At 58.6% G+C, this 15,617-nt stretch overlaps 2 protein-coding genes across 2 annotated transcripts; both read right to left on the bottom strand.

Moving 5' to 3' along the window:
• Nucleotides 1-1,164: 1,164 nt before the first annotated feature.
• On the bottom strand, nucleotides 1,165-8,310 carry VOLCADRAFT_127356 (uncharacterized protein; the record flags this gene model as incomplete). Its single annotated transcript, XM_002945718.1, has 8 exons — nucleotides 1,165-1,251; nucleotides 2,543-2,645; nucleotides 2,934-3,130; nucleotides 3,711-5,078; nucleotides 5,316-5,468; nucleotides 5,916-6,330; nucleotides 6,716-7,660; nucleotides 8,033-8,310. 8 exons carry the CDS (start codon nucleotides 8,308-8,310, stop codon nucleotides 1,165-1,167), a joined length of 3,546 nt encoding a protein of 1,181 aa, XP_002945764.1.
• A 4,319-nt stretch (nucleotides 8,311-12,629) lies between these two features.
• On the bottom strand, nucleotides 12,630-15,588 carry VOLCADRAFT_78758 (RabC/Rab18; the record flags this gene model as incomplete). Its single annotated transcript, XM_002945717.1, has 6 exons — nucleotides 15,327-15,588; nucleotides 14,666-14,759; nucleotides 13,865-13,999; nucleotides 13,405-13,526; nucleotides 13,157-13,285; nucleotides 12,630-12,737 (listed from the first exon to the last, which is right to left on the bottom strand). Exons 1-6 carry the CDS (start codon nucleotides 15,375-15,377, stop codon nucleotides 12,630-12,632), a joined length of 639 nt encoding a protein of 212 aa, XP_002945763.1. The 5' UTR covers nucleotides 15,378-15,588.
• Nucleotides 15,589-15,617: the final 29 nt, after the last annotated feature.

The following is a 15,617-nucleotide window of genomic DNA, read 5'->3' as shown; positions in this document are numbered from 1 at the left end:
CGAAGAGCAGATGGTCTTTTGCCGAAGATGTCAAGGCCTGAACCCACACCGCGGGGTTGCCGTCCGTCCATGGTGTAAGATTTGTCGAGCCTCTGGAACGTCCTCCCTTCTGTTGCCACAGACCTGCACGTGAGAAGCCAATAGTATAAAACATATGATCATGGTGGCAGCTCTTCAATCCTTGTTCATATGCAGTAGCGAAGCATGCTTGGTAACCGACAAGGGCAACTGACGCCCTGGTCGCGTCCAAAAGGCTTCGATGAGCACAAGGGACTAACCCGTAAGTTAAGAATCACTGAGACCAGACTTAAAAACAACAATTGGCTCAAATCCAATGCAACAAGGCGCAAAGAAGAGTTCCTAGGGACCAGGCACACTTAAGTCCTCATAACGCACCTCCTGCGGTTACGCACGTTTTCAGTTTTAGGTTTCGGCATTGAAAGCTTATGGCGCAATATATAAGAAGAAACATGGGTCGCGTAAAAAGCGTTTCGGTTATGCCGGCGCGCACTTCGTACAATTACGAGGGCATCGCAAGCCCGCCACCAAACCATTGCATATCATTTACAAGAGATCTTTTAGCGGAGAATATTGCTTTAAGTTCTTATGCCGCGGCACAGGTCGCATCGTTCCCACCACAAAGTGGGTCACAGCTGGTCAACGCCCGCGAAATCCTTGCTCCCCGATGACGCTAAGTAATGGACCCCATAAGCCTAACCTGCATGCAAAATTCCCATAATCCAAGCATTTTTGGGCGAGGCCCCCGGGCGCGAAGCGCCCAGGAGGCCCCCGCGCTGTAGGATTGCCCATGTCCGTGTGGCCGTGTGGCCCTGTGGCCGTGTGGCCGTGTGTGTCTAACGGACCAACCATAATATCTCGCCCGGCTGAAACGCAGCACTGGTAATAAATTCCATTCTCTACTGCAAGGTATCTCGCCTGTAACCAACAAAAATCGTATGAGGACAAACAAGTTTGGCTGCCTCGATTGACCGAGGTCAAAGTCACATCAACGCCTCTCGGTCTAAATTTAATCTCAAAAGATGCCGCATGTCTCATAATGGAAATCTGAGATGACGGTGTATGATAACTCGAACACCCAGCTTGCGTTACCATTTGCCCGCAGGGGCATTCCGACGTGCCACCAGTAGGCCGACAAATTTGCTTTCATTTCTCTATGAAGTACGCAAGCTGCTCGTTTGTACAATTATTTTGGCCAATGCTCGGGACCTCCGAAGACTTGCAGTGTCGCGGCTATGGGGCGGATTGCGGAAGCCGCTGGCGCTTCAGGGATTAACATCACAGACAGCACCGGAAAGTGCTGAGGGCTTTGGGGAAGTGTGTCGAGCTAGGCTTTGAGGGGGCCACAAGGGCGCGTCTGAAGGGGCGCCGTTGGCAGTGCATATGGTGCTGTACGGCGCTGTTTTCTGTGTGTTCGGGCTGCGGCACCAGACCGCAAAGCCAGTCAGCTGAAGGCTGGCAAGCTGCGATTGCGTCTGCTGAGCTTGAGCAGCCGGCCTGGACCGCTGTGTGCCGGTAACGGCACCTCAGACTTTTACGTTTACGCCCAAGCAAGGGGCTGTCGGTGGCACATCGCGGACCTCCTGACTACGTGTAACGGCCAATGACTCTTAGCCATGTCTGCTAGGTTCCAGAGAGACACCGTCTCTTCGACAGGTTATGAGCCCCGGCTTCCTGCCTCCCGCGCTCTGACAAGCATAGCTCCCACAGCATCAGCACTGCTGCAACAAGCACCGCTCCCACTACGTTGACACTACCCATCAATTGTCACACGTGCCGCCCTAGCTACCGGCCTGTACGCATGCAGGGGGCCCTCGCCCTTTTTCCGGCTTCGAGGAAGCCGACACAGCCCTTGTCCTAGTGTCCTCGAGAGGACATGCAAGGCATCATCACGAAGTGCCCGCATTTATGCAACTATGGCTGTGTCTTGTAAACTAAGAACAGCCTTCCCAAAGCCCCAGCTCAAGCCTCCACAACATGCTATGTGCTGAAACGAATGCACCTGCGTTTGCACTCGTCGACGGCCACGAGCCACGATTGTCGCATCATGGACCTCAGCCTGCTACCGGCTACCCTCTCTATCCCTGCTAATTTAGCCCCAAACCCCCACACACCGCCCCCCCCCCGACTGACACCCCCACTTTTCCCAATCCCACCACTGTGATAACCCCGAAAGACCACCTGCACCTGCACCTGCACCAAGATCTAATAAAGGTTATAACCATATCCTAGTACGATATACTACTTCCGTTGCATGTAAGACAGATAGGGTGACCGAAACCAGCGCGCCTCTTGGACTCTCGCCTCTTCAAGCCACCACTGCATCGGCGGCGCTCTCCCCAAACACTAGTGCCAGTTAGTGAACAACCTCTGCTGCACAGAGCGAGAACGTGCGCGCTCCTGTGTGAGTGTACATCTGTCTGTGTATATATGTATGTATGTATGTCTATGTGCCTCTTAGCTACCGCTGCTGTCCCAACAGATTAGCCAAAAGGCAGATTTGCTCATCCGGGCTTTCCCCCACCATCCCCCATAGGAAGTACGGCACCACCAGCACTCGCGCGCCGCTGGCCTCCAGTAGCCGTTGCCGCATGCGGGCCCAGCCCAGTGGCATGAAAGGCGGATTTCTGCAATCCAACAGAAAAGGACAAGAAAACCACGGGTCAGGGCTCATGTATGACAGTCACACTGGGACAGTCACATCAGGGCTCATGTGTGACAGTCACATCCCCCACATGCGGCCTCCTCTGAGTGCTTACTGTCGCTCCGGAGGTGCTCCAGCTCGCCTCAATCCTCCGCCAATCTCCTTTCCTTCCCTTCGTCAAGTCACTCTCTGTTGCTCTGTTGTTGCCTACAGCCGCCCCTCCACCCCGCCCCTCCACCCCGCCCCACCGCACTCACACCCACCACCGTACCGTGTGCATTCCGTATCTCCCACCAGCAGCACTGCAAGCGGTGCCGGGGCGGTGACGCCGTACGCTGCAGCGCCAGAGGTCCTTGACTGCGCCGGTAGCGGCGGTGGCGGCTGTAGCACCAAGAAATCCGCCACGGCAGTGTTGTCCGGAGCCACCCACCGCAGTAGCGGCTCCGCAGCTGTGAGGTCCCGGAGAGCCTGCGGGCAGAGAGGGAGCGGAGGAGCGGAAAAGAGTGGGGGACTGGAGAGGAGCTTACAGGGGATCAGGGCCTAGGCGTTATCCGTACGGCGAAAACGGGTGAGGGGACAGATGGCCAAGGTACGGCGAGGGGAACTAGAAACCTGACAGCATGTCAGATGATGGAGGTGGACCGTGAACGGGGGTAACATAAAGGCCTTGTCAGATCAGGTTTAGGGTGTCTGTCTGACTATCTGCTTGTCTATCTGCCTGTCTATCTGTCTTTCTGTCTGTTTGTTTGACGCGCAGAAAGAGCAGCAGCCAGTCGTAGCTGATCGCCCCAGATGGGCCCCTCGATGTGGGCCCCCCTAGGTCAGCCCAGCCCCACATAGATACGGCCCCATTGCCACGTGACAGCAGGCAGCCAGCCAGCCAGCCAGCCAGGCAAGAGGGCTAAGGGCAGTGGGAGGGCAGAGGGAGAATGGAATGCGGGATAAGAGAACCACTGACGGTTGAAGGGGTTGGGGAGGGGCCCGGGGCTTAGGTGCTTCTAGTCCGACATGGACGGAAATCAGCGACACCAAGCCGCTGTCACCTCACCGCCGCCACATCCAGGCGCCACAACTCCGCCTCCTGCGCCTCCACTGCCTCCAATCGCAGCCGCTCCGCCGCCGCCCACTCCGCCGCCGCCGCCTGGCACGCGCGCAGCAGCGCCGCCGGCAGCACCCGCGCGGCAAGGGGCCCCTCAACGTCACCCGCGCCGGCACCACCCGCACGAGCCTTCGGTACCACCTCCCACAGCTCTCGACCGCTTGCCTCGTCGTACATCTTCCGTACATCGTACTCGGACGACGGCAACGCTGCCGCGGTGGTCTCGTTAGCAGAGTCGAAGGAGTACTTCATGCGTCGCTTTGGCGAGGTGGCGCCTCGACCGTGTGTGACCCGTGGGTCCGCCCCGGCCTGCGTCGGCGTCAGCTGTGGAACAGCGGCGTCGGCTGCGACGCGAATGCGGCCCCAGTCCACGTCGGACCATGACCCGTCGTACGGGTTGGGCCCGAATTCCGTGAAGCCGGACACCCTCCTGCCCCAGGTAGCCCGAGGGCGGTGCTGTCGGTGCCGGTGCTGCTGCTCCTTTTCCGGCTGCTCGTGCTTCTCCTGCTGTGCCTGCGGGTCATGCTGCCGCTGGTCGGCCTGTGCCTGTAGGCCAGACTGGGTGATGGCTTCAGTGCCGTACATCCGAACCGCCGCCGCAGAACCGCTCCCAGCTGCCGCCCTCCCGTACAACCTTCCCCGGTCGCGTTGTACGACATCGGCTGCCTCCCCGTCCCTCTCGTCCTGCAACCCAATCAACCGATCCGCCGGTGCGGCCTTCCCCTCCCCCTTCCCCTCCTCCTCCACGCCACTTTGGTAGCCACCCGCAAGCTCAACGCTGCCCATGTCACGGCCAGTCACCGACGGCGGCACCGCCGGGCCGAGCAACTGCGCCGCTCCGTACAACTGCAGCAGCGCATCCTGGCTAAAGCTCTCCGGCGGGTGCCGTACCAGCTGCTGCCTCACCTCCGAAACCAGGTCCCACAGCAGCTGCTGTACGGCATGGTGACTATAACCTGGCTCATGCAGCAGCGGAAGCAGTAGCAGAGACGATGCCCACAACGCCCGGGCCAAATCAACTGGTGTCAGCCCCTCGCAACGCCCTCGCAACGCGGTTGCTAGCGCCAAGGTGGCGGAGGTAGCGGCGGCGCCGCCGCCGCCGCCGCGGCCGCCGATGGAGCCGGCAGCAGCATTGGCAGCCGCTGCCAGTTTGGATCTCGGCGATAAGGACGAGGTGAGTGAGCGGCTTGATGATGGTGATGTAGGCCGGGCGGCCCCGTCTGCAGGCCCCAGCCCCAGCACTCCGAAACCAAGGCCAGCGGGACCCCGCTGCTCGTCCAGTCCCAGCTGAGCACATGCCCACATGAGCTCACAAACCTGAGAGGCGCCGTACACAGGAACACCGTTATAAAGTTGCCAAAAATTTTCAATTCCAATTTATATATATATTTTTTAATGTTATAGTAAAGAGTCTTTCAAATCAAATTAATGACAGCGGAAATACCGATACGGTGGATAGGACTGAAACTCCCTTCACTCCCCTTCACCACTCCTACCACCCACTCGCCCGTGGGCCGCCCCCGCCCCGCCTCTCCCCCTCTGCAGGTACTTTACCTCCTCCGCGCTGAGGTCACCTTTCTTGTCCCACACCATCCTCGCCAGGCGAGGCCCCCCCAGCTCGTCATCCCGGTGGCCCAGAGCCGCCAGGGCGCCGATGAGGGCGGTCAGCTGGCGCCCGGTGAGGTGGCGGTGCCGCCGCGACGCCACCTGTGAACGCAGGGCGGAGGTGGTTGTGATGCTCGTGATGGTGGGTCCAAAGATGTTGTCGTCGAATATACATTATACATTATATATATACAGTGGTAGTGATGGATTCAGAAAGGCGCCAAGCTTGGGGCAGGAGGGGCGGTGGGAGGGGGTAAAAATCAGGGGGCCCCTAAGAAACGTCAACAGACGGACGGTGGCTGCGTGTTAAGGTTAAGGTTAAGGTAAAGGCAAAGTCTTACCCCGGTCCCAATACTCCCCGGGGGAAGGGGAGTGGGGCTCGGGGCCCCGGGGGCCCTCCTTCCCTTCTTGGCCCCAGAAGAGGTGACTGGTGTACGCGGGTGATACCCGGGAACGGGAATGGCTGTGGCCCCCTCTTATCATGTCACGATGAGGCTGGCCAACAAATCAGGAAGGAGTCGGGAGGAGGACAGTGTGCTCGATTCGTACCATCGCAAATGCCGTACACAGCGCCTCGTCATAGTGCCGCGCCTGCGCGTACGAACGCGCCAGCGTCACCACCTGGTCGTTCTCGAATACGCCCTTGTACGACGCCGCAACGGTCGCCAACGCCGCCAGCAGCGGAGGATCCCGTCGACCCGCCGCGACGAAGGCCCAGGCCAGGGTGGTGACGGAGGTGGGGTCCAGGGGGGGAGCGACGCCGCTGCGGGCCACCGCGGCGGCGGCAGCGCTACTGCTGCTGCGGCGGCTGCCGCCGACGCCGTACCGCGGCTCCGAGACCGCCTCGGCGGCGGCGGCCTGTATCCTCTTCTGAAACGGCTCCATGAGGACCAGTGCAGCGGCAGACAACTTGTCGTACAGACGCTGGTCAGTCCTGCCGACGCGCGCGTATGCCCAGGACACCCTGTAAGGAGGAGTTCGGGGGTTGGGGGGTTGGGGGTTTTCGGGTTCCAGGGTTTGGGCCAGGAGGACGAAGATGCCCCATGTGTGAAACGATCGTCAATGTTGTTTGTTCGCATCACATGTTATAAACTAATGTGACCGACATGAAATCCGTAAAATCAATACACACACGCACACACACGTACATGCATGCGCACACATACTGTAACTTGCAAGGGCGTTGGAAAGCCACCTGCTGTCGTCAAACCTGCCCTTCTCAGCCCTTTCCAGCCCTTCTCAGCCCTATCCAGCCCTTCTCAGCCCTTTCCAGCCCTTTCCAGCCCTTTCCAGCCCTGCACATCCCCGAGGCCGCGTACACTGGTGTACACATGCACACCCATACCCACTTGGCGAGCTGCTCGCCCTGCATGCCGCCCCGCTCCGCGCACAACCCGGCCGCCGCCGCCAAGCGCTCCCAAATCCGATCCATCGCCCTGGGCACCAGCCACACCATTACCGGAGCCGCGTGGGCGCGGTCGTGGTGGCGGTGCTGCCGCCCTCGCGTCGTGGACAGAAGCCGCCCTCCTCCTCCCCCTCCTCCTCCTCCGCCGCCGCTACTACTGCCGTCATTCGTGGTGCGTGCTACAGCCGCTGCTGCCACCTCCTCTTCCTCCTTCTCCTCCAAGGCTGACGGCAGAGAAGAAGCTAAGGCGTGGTCTGCGCAACTAGTGGCGGCGGCCTGTACGACCTTGCTGTCGGCACCGTCGCCGCCGCTGCTGCTACTGCTACTGCTGGCCCTTGCTCTGTCCACACCGTCGCCGCTTCTGTGCAATGTGGTCTTTGTCTCCTCCACTGCCTCCGCTGCCGCAGGCTGCGGCCCCTCCGCCTTCGTCGTCCCCTCCGTCGCCGCTGCCGCCACCTCCGCCGTCCCGTCCTCCTCCTCCGCCGCCGCCGTCAGCTTCTGTACGAGCTGCGGCCCCACCTGCTCCCCACTCCCGACCCTGACACCCAGCACCCCCGAATCACCCCCCCCGCGGACGTAACCCACGACCCGCGCACCGCCACCGCCACCGCCGGACGCCAGCTGAGCCACCGCGCGCGCCGGCTGCCGTACAGCCTGATGCATATCGCCGTACAGCTGCTCCAAGGAGGCTAGACCCCAGGCCAGCTCCGCCAGTTCGGTTCCGGAGCATGCACGCAGCTTCCTGGATCCGGCGGCGGTGAGGGCGGCGCATATGGGCGCCACGATCTCCGGCGGCACGTAGGTGAGGCGCGCGAAGGCGGCGAGGCAGCGGGCGAGGTCGGGGCCGGGGAGGGGCGACAGGTCCCGCAAAGTGGCGGCGCTCAGGAAGCTGCGAGTGAACGGTGATGGAAGGGGGAGGGGGAGCACGGGCGGGAGTAGGGTGGGAAGGGAGGGGGTTGTAAGAGAATGTAAATGCCGTCTTACTACTCAGCGCCGTACGACCCATCACGTATGCGAGCGCGAGGGATGCGGGGAAGCAGCAGCAGCAGGAGGAGGAGGCGAAGTAGAAGGAGGAGGAGGAGGAGGGTGAGTCGCAGTTCACACAAGTGCGGCACCTAAGCGTGGAAGGGATCTGCCAACTGCCAACTGCCGACCGACGTACAAACCAGCACCAGCTGCCGAAGTCCAAAAGGGGGTCGTACGACAGTTCATGCAGTACACCTGGTACCTGGCATGTATACGATACGGCAACATGACGCACCGGATCATGCGCCGTGTGCGAGGCCCCGAGTTGCTGGTTTGCAGATCGAGCTCCGGGAGGCGGGCCAGCAACTTGGCAGCATGCTTGCTACGAAACCAAGATCCAGCGTCGTACACAAGCAGCTCAGCATCCCGGAGGTTTCGGAGCTCAGCGATGCGGCTCAGCAAATCCGCGTCACGATCCGTCGCCGCCGCCGTCCTCGCCCCGACGCCACCGGCAGTCCTTTGGATGATGCGGAGGGTACCGACAACGCCGCCGCCGGCAGCGACTGCGGGCATGGAGCTGCCCGCTGATACCGCCTCCTCCTCCTCCGCTCCTGTACTAGTGCCGTACGGCGGCTTCTGAAGGCCGCCACCGACCGCCCGATCGGCCGGCGCTGCAGCGTGTTCACCTGGGGAGGTGACGTCCGCCGGCACCTCACCGTCTTTGGCGCCGGCGCTGGTGTGTTCACCTGCGCCGACAAAGACCTCACCTGCCATCATGCCTTCAGCTTCCGCGGCTGTATCGGAACGCCGTACCTCATCGCGGACCTGTACGGACCGGCCCGCGGCACTCGAGGCCGCCGCCCGCCGCCAATGCAGCGCCGGGGGTTCTTCGGCTCCATCACTGCCGCCCCTGTTGACCCGAGATCCGGATTTCATGCCGTTGCTGCCGCCGGGGCCGTCAGCACGCGCCGGTTCCGGCGGCATCAGCGCCGCCGCCGCAGATGCAGCTCCGCCACTGGCGTGAGTCGCCGCGCCGCCGCTGCCTCGCGGGAGCCCTAGCGACTCCCGCAGCCGCTGCACCCTGGCGGTCAGCTCCATCGGCGCCTGACCGTCCGGGTCCCTCTTCCGCCGCGGACTTGACCGCCGCGCCTGCCGTACGAGACCCCCCAATCGGTTCCATGCATCGCCGCCAGCACCGTTGCCACCGCCACTGATTCCACCCTTGCCGATAACTGCCGTCGGATGTTCTAAGTAATCTGCCCCGGACGTCGGGTTGGGGCCAACATTCCCCTGACTGAGGTCTGTTGCACGGTGGGGACTAGTGGCAGGACGGGGCCCCAGCGTAGGAGCTCCGAGAGCTGACGTGACGGGTGGCTGTGCATCCGGCTGCGAGGAGCCTTCCGGCGTGGCTTCGGCTGTCTCCGATGAAGTCCGCAGGTCTGCAGTTGCTTCGATAGTGCTGCTGGAGCTGCTGGAAGCCCGGAAGGTTGTTGGCCGAGCGCTTGGGACGGCGACCAAATGAAGTGAAACAACAAACTGCCTCCCTGCGGTGCTGGCGAAGAAAGTATTTGAAGCCTGCGGCAAGAAAAGGTTGACGGGTTGTGTCGGAAGACGGGTCGGACCTGAACACCCCGACATAAAGTTGAAAGCGATAGCAGAGACCGTTACCCTGAGAACTTCGCGGCCCCATGCATACACCTCTGGCATACAGTTGTACCCAGGCAGCAGCCATCGGAGGCGCGATGGCACAGACATCCGAGTGGACGCTCAATTTGACGCGGCTAGCGCTTTTGCTAGTTGTTAATCACAAGCTTCATTGTGCCTAACAGCTGTCTTTTGCGCTTCCCTTTCGTTGGTCATTGCACAAAAAGAGTACATGCTGCAGGGCATTAATGATAAGAGAAACACATTGTCAGATTAATATTTAGAGCTAAATCTGCAAAAGGTCTATGCCATGTTGCCAAATAAGTCTGACTAATTCATCATTCCTTACTGCAACACTTGGATAGGTTGGTGCGCTGTTCCAACACAGTATCCAGCACCATGCTTCTTTCGCAACACCCGCTAGACCAAGTCAGGGGATTCCATGACAATGACCTTTTCTCAAATATTAATCGGAGGCTTGCTTGCATCAACAGCTCATCAATGCTACTTAACACATTCATGTTCCCCCTTCTAATTCACCGTGCTTTCCCATTATTTCAGAGGTAGCTGGCCTCGGCCAGCAGCAGACCCGGTGAAATACTATGTACTAACAGCATTCCTTTGCGGTGCTTTATAGGATGCTAAGCGGTCATAACGCAGCGGAAGCGTTTCTTACATAAGCTGTGAAGTAGTATGATTCCTTGGCCCCTTTACAATGTCACCAAGGTGTCGGAAAATCACAATTTTGAAGGGTTGGGTACTTGCGCCGCACATGGCCCGCGCTTACTGCCGCCAAGGCCGCCTGGAAATTCTGCCGCTGGCTTAGGAAAACCACTAATCAAAGCTAAGCGGTCCGTCCTGCGCGGACCGCAGGCCCCGCCTACGTACCTAGCATACTCACACGGTGATGCTCCTTTCCTAAAAATATAATACAGATGTCCCGAAACCTTCTGACCCTAGTGATTCCCTTTGGATTCAGCTAAAGCAAGGCTACGCACTCGTCAACATGCGCACTTTCGCACTCAGTCACTCGCTTAGAAACACATGTAAAAAAAGGCGACCACATAAAGGGGGAAAGCATGTATTCAATCTTCGGCGTTTGACCACGTTTGCACTCCTGTGACTCTTCACTTTTGTGGGCCTCCCGCCTGCACGTGAGGCGAAAGCCCGGGCGGTCCTGTAGGACAGCACACGATCTCACACAGCCAATTTAAGCTGGTTGCGTGGCTGATTTCCAGCCTCTCTACCAAATGGTGCGGCATGATCTATAACGTAATTCACGCCTTTTCCCCTGTTTTTCCATGTTGCTATGCATGTTTGCGTCGGCTGCATCCACGCACATTCCGGGAAAATGGCTATCGCTTACACATCTCTCTAAGGCCGGCTGATACCACATTGCGCACGCAGACGCCCTTCACATCTTTAGTAAGCTTTCGTGTTGAGTCTTCAAGTACATCTACACATGCCAACAGCCTTCTGGATTCTCCGTTTCATGCGCCTTCAACGGAGATTGCGCAAAAAAATGAGAGAGACTTTCGAACGTGATTAGATAAGGTGCCCGGCACGCCAACGCATCCGATTCTCCTTCACGGGACTGGGTTCCGTTATAAGACCAGCAGATTACCAGATCCCTCTACTGAACAAAAGAAGAAGACAAAAGAAATTACAAATATCGGAAATTACAAATATCCTGTCCACAAAGAACCTTGCATAAATCACAATCACAGCACACACACGCCGCCGGGTGGAGGCAGCCGCCCCGCGCAACCAACACCACACGCTTAACGCACCGAGAAGCGATGGGTGTACGACAAGTACGTTGTATAATCAACAGCTCCAACCAACAACCCGGCCGGTAGCCGCCAAATTGCCCCCGCGCATTGCAGCCGCCGCCGTGTAAACATCACCATCGAGTTTCCAAACTTCAAACAAACACATCCCCCAAAACCAACACATCCAACGACAGGGGAGCAAACGACAACCCGCAATAATAGTCACAGCTGTCATGGTAGCGTCATAGCACCACTTGTCGTAGTCATAGCACCAGTAGGAGCACCCAACAATGTTCCGACCAGGTAATCATCTAATGTGATGTAACGAAACAAAACCAACGCCGCAACAAGGGCACCCTCTGTGATTTGGTAGGCGCCGACAGATAGACCCGACGGCTCACCCGACGGCCTTTGAAAATTGGTCGTACAGTAGTACACTTATTTACAAACCCCGTGGACAAACCCAGCTGCTGTCATTCGAGCACACTTCCCCAAGCGGCCCTTGGTATAAACCCCACTTCTTCCCACTTTAAATGTACGGCAGTTCGCTCAATTCTGCACGGCATAGCACGGGAATATGTACGAGTTTCCTTTGGGCGAGGCGAAGCCTAAAAATGGAAACGTGTGGCAGACGCGGTAAGGTACGTACGGCGTCTTAAAACGTACCAAGGACAGTACCCTGCAGTACTGCCAGTCCCGGCCGCCACGCAGCCGCCGCTCGCTACACCGTTTCGCAACCGGAGGCGGCCCCCCCCACCCCACCCCCACACCCCAACCCCCGTCCTGGAGGCTGCCGATAACACCGCCGGAAAGGTTCTGTGAACGCGGCGGCCCTGTGGGTAATGTGGTTCCCCTCCCTCCTTTCCTCCTCCGTTCCCGTCAGTCCGGGCAGTCATACGGCACCTGCCTCCTCGCAACATAGCCACCCGCACGCCCACTCCCACCGCCACTGACATCGGCACACCGCCATTGACATCGACACGCCTGCAACAGCCTACAGGAACTAGAACATGAGCTTTTGTAAAAAGCTGATCCGCTCTACACGGGGCTGTTTCTAGCAGCAGCTCTGCTAGCCGATGAAGAGTAAGAGACAGAGGGAGAGGGAGAGAGAGTGGGGGGCAATGCGCTGGGTGCCCGACCGGCAACGAACTACAATCTTTCAACGACTTGTACGGCGAATCACAGCTAGCTAGCTCAGGGCAGGGGAGAAAATGTCTTCCCCCCAGAGGGTCTGTGGGGTATCAGCGCCACGCTTGAAAGTACGGCATGCCCACCTGGCAGCATGTATGCAATTCCACACAGCACGTCCGCTCGCCCCCTTGCCTTCCCCCCACTCACTCACGCACTCAGGATCATGGGAGTGCATGCAAGGGGCCCGGGGGTTGCTGCGGTAGAGGTCCGCAACTCCCCTCCCCTCCGGCAGGGGGGGGAGAGGCCGGGGGGTGGCCCCTCCGTGGCACGTTACGAGAGGCATCATCAGCAGTAGCAGTAGTCGTACACGCCGTACCCACTTTGTAAGCTGTCTAGCCGTACAGTTCCGGAATGCGCGCCAGCATCCTCCAGGAGTGATGGCGTTTCGAGGATCTGCGTCATTGAGCGTTGGCAGTTGACAGTTATAGTTATGTCTACCAGTGGTTGTCGTTGGTTTTGTTTCTTTTAGGTCATTTTGCCTGTCCAATAGCGCTCCTCATTGTGGTGACGAGGGTATCAATGACACTTGTTGTTAGTTCATCATTCCCTCTCAGCCCTCCAAGCACTCGCCAGTCCCTCTCCATTCCTTCAATCCCTCCCCTTCCGCCCCCTCCTCAACCTCTTCACCTCCCCCCCACCTCTTCACCTCCCCCCCATCTCCCCTCCCCTTTCCCCCCCTACCCTACCCTCACCCCACCCTCCCCTCACCCCACCCCACCCTACCCTCACCCCACCCCACCCTACCCTCACCCCACCCCACCCCACCCTACCCTACCCCCACCCTACCCTACCCGCACCCTACCCCACCCTACCTTGAGCACCAGCTCCTCAAACGCGTTGGCCACCGCGATGTTGGTCTTTGCGGATGTCTCCACAAACAAACACCCGTGTCGCCGAGCAAAGTCAGAGCCCTCGTGCCAGGACACCCGCCGCGCGTCGCCCTACAGCACCCGGAGGAGGAGTGGAAGGATGTTTTACTCAAGATGGTGTTTTTATAACTTCGGTTTATGTGTATGTATGTGCGTGAGGGAAGGAGGAGTGCCCAATCCCCCCGACCCACCACGTCAACCTTGTTAGCAACCACCATGCGTACGGCATCCGCCTCAGTGCCGTACAGCTCCAGCTCTCGCATCCATTGCTCCTCCAGGTGTCGTAACGTGTCGGGTCGCGACACGTCGTACACTGGTGGTGGTGATGGTGGGGAGAGGCGGTCCCAAAAGAAAAACGGGGCCGGTGTGTCCGTCATGATGATGATGATGATGATGATGGACAAAAAGAGGGAGAGGGGAGGAGGTAATGGGTACCCACGTACCACCCGCCCACATACCACCCGCCCACGTACCCCAACACACACGCAACCACACAGCCCCGTCGACAGATTCACAGTACCCCACACCCCTACACCCCCCCTCATAACCCCCCACCCCACCCCGCCCACACTGAGTGGGTCCTCTTCTGACCCTCAGCAGCCCCCCAGGCACCCACAACCCCCAGGCACCCCACAACCCCCAGGCACCCACCCAGTATGATCCCCTTCGCGCCCCGGTAAAAGGTGCTGGTGAGGGTGCGGAACTTCTCCTGGCCAGCAGTGTCCCAAACAGTCAGCTTCACGCGCTTGTCGTACACAGAGAGCTTCTTCACCGCGAAATCGACGCCTGAGGCCGAGAAGAGGGTGCGGAGGCGGGGGCCGAAGTGCTTGTGTGGGGGGGGCCGCCTGTGTTTATGTACGTATGTATGTACGTATGTATGCCTCGTAGCGTCTGTAAATAGTAATCACAAGTTACAAGAGGCTCTGGGGAAAACCACGATTTCTCCGGGTATACTTACTAAATTCGTAAAGCAAATAAGTTAAATGTGTGTATTTTCACATGTGTATATAATATACACACATATCTGGCCCAGCACCCTCCCGAGAATTTACACATGTTGGAGCTCAGGAGGGCGACAGAGAGGAATTGGACGTCGTCAACAGGGGCACAGTGTACGGCAAAGTGCGGCGGGCAGCGGCGGAGGGGAACGGAGGGGAGAGATGGATGGATGAGGGGGTTTCGAGGATGGCGGGGGATGTTTTGGGCGCCAACATCAAACCCAAGGCTCACACAACTATATCTATCCGTATTACGGGCATTATGGCCTTTGCGTCTCTTTTACGCAGCGAAGAAGCGATAAGGATGTGTTCCGTTCCCTTCCCCCCGCATGCCGTCCTTCTGGTCTCATCTTCTCTTTTCCCCTCCCAATAGACGCATACATACATATATACGTACATACATGACATATATACATACATGCATACACACTCTCACTATAGCGCTCTCACGCACCGATGGTGGAAGCCACCTTTTCGTCGAAGCTGTCGTGAGCGAACCGAGTGAGCAAGCTGGTCTTACCCACCCCAGAGTCACCCAGAAGCAATATCTGTACGTACGTATGTATGTGCGTATGTATGCACGTACGTACGTATGTGGAGTTTTTTGGGGGAAGGCGATCCATGCAAGGTATTGAGGGGTGGGGCGGGGTGAAATGGGGGGAAGCGAGGTAAGTGGTATACGGTGTGTTTTAAGTGAACTAAGGCGCGAGGTGCAAGGGTTGTAGGAGTCTGATGCAGGACTTTACTTGGTGATGTGTATGTGGGGCTAAGTGGGTTAGGTGGAGTGTAGGGTGGAGGAGAGGGTGTGGGGGAGATGGAGGCTTGCAGCTGGACGCGATGAGCCGTGAGGAGTGTGGCCGAAGTAGGGCGCCGCTTCAGTTAAGTCGAGGGAAATGGGCGTAGAGCGCAGCCTGGTTTAACCAGAGACGCGTTGTATGGCGCGGAGAAAAAGGCTTCAAGGGATTTGGCATGGTAGGTGTACGTTATGGGGGGATGGCGCAGCGAGGAACGCGCAAGCAGCGTTACGGCTGTAGGACTGAGCAGGGGTGTTTTACAATTGGTGATGGCAAAACGCCGCCCGCGAGCGTGACCACACGGAATGCGTGGTTACTTGCCTTGATGGTAAAGTCAATGACCGAGTCCGTCGCCTGCAGCTCCACGGCCATCCGCACGGCATCAAGGGTTTCAAGACGGGCTGACACCGTAGATTACGCGAAGTTCAGTTTTACCTACATCATCTTGAGAAACTATATCACAATGGTACGGGGTGAGTGGCCCAGTGGGCTCGACAGCTAACGGTTACACGTTTTCTATGGCCAAAGGCAACATAAGTGACAGAGCCTCTGAAGAGACGTAAACACGACAACTGAAAAATTAATGTTTCGCAACGAAAATCCCTTGCCCGT

This window comes from Volvox carteri (assembly GCF_000143455.1).
Source record: "Volvox carteri f. nagariensis unplaced genomic scaffold VOLCAscaffold_1, whole genome shotgun sequence".
NCBI classification, from domain to species: domain Eukaryota; kingdom Viridiplantae; phylum Chlorophyta; class Chlorophyceae; order Chlamydomonadales; family Volvocaceae; genus Volvox; species Volvox carteri.
The sequence above is the reverse complement of the archived record's forward strand: the minus strand, read 5'-3'. Positions and strand labels throughout refer to the sequence as shown.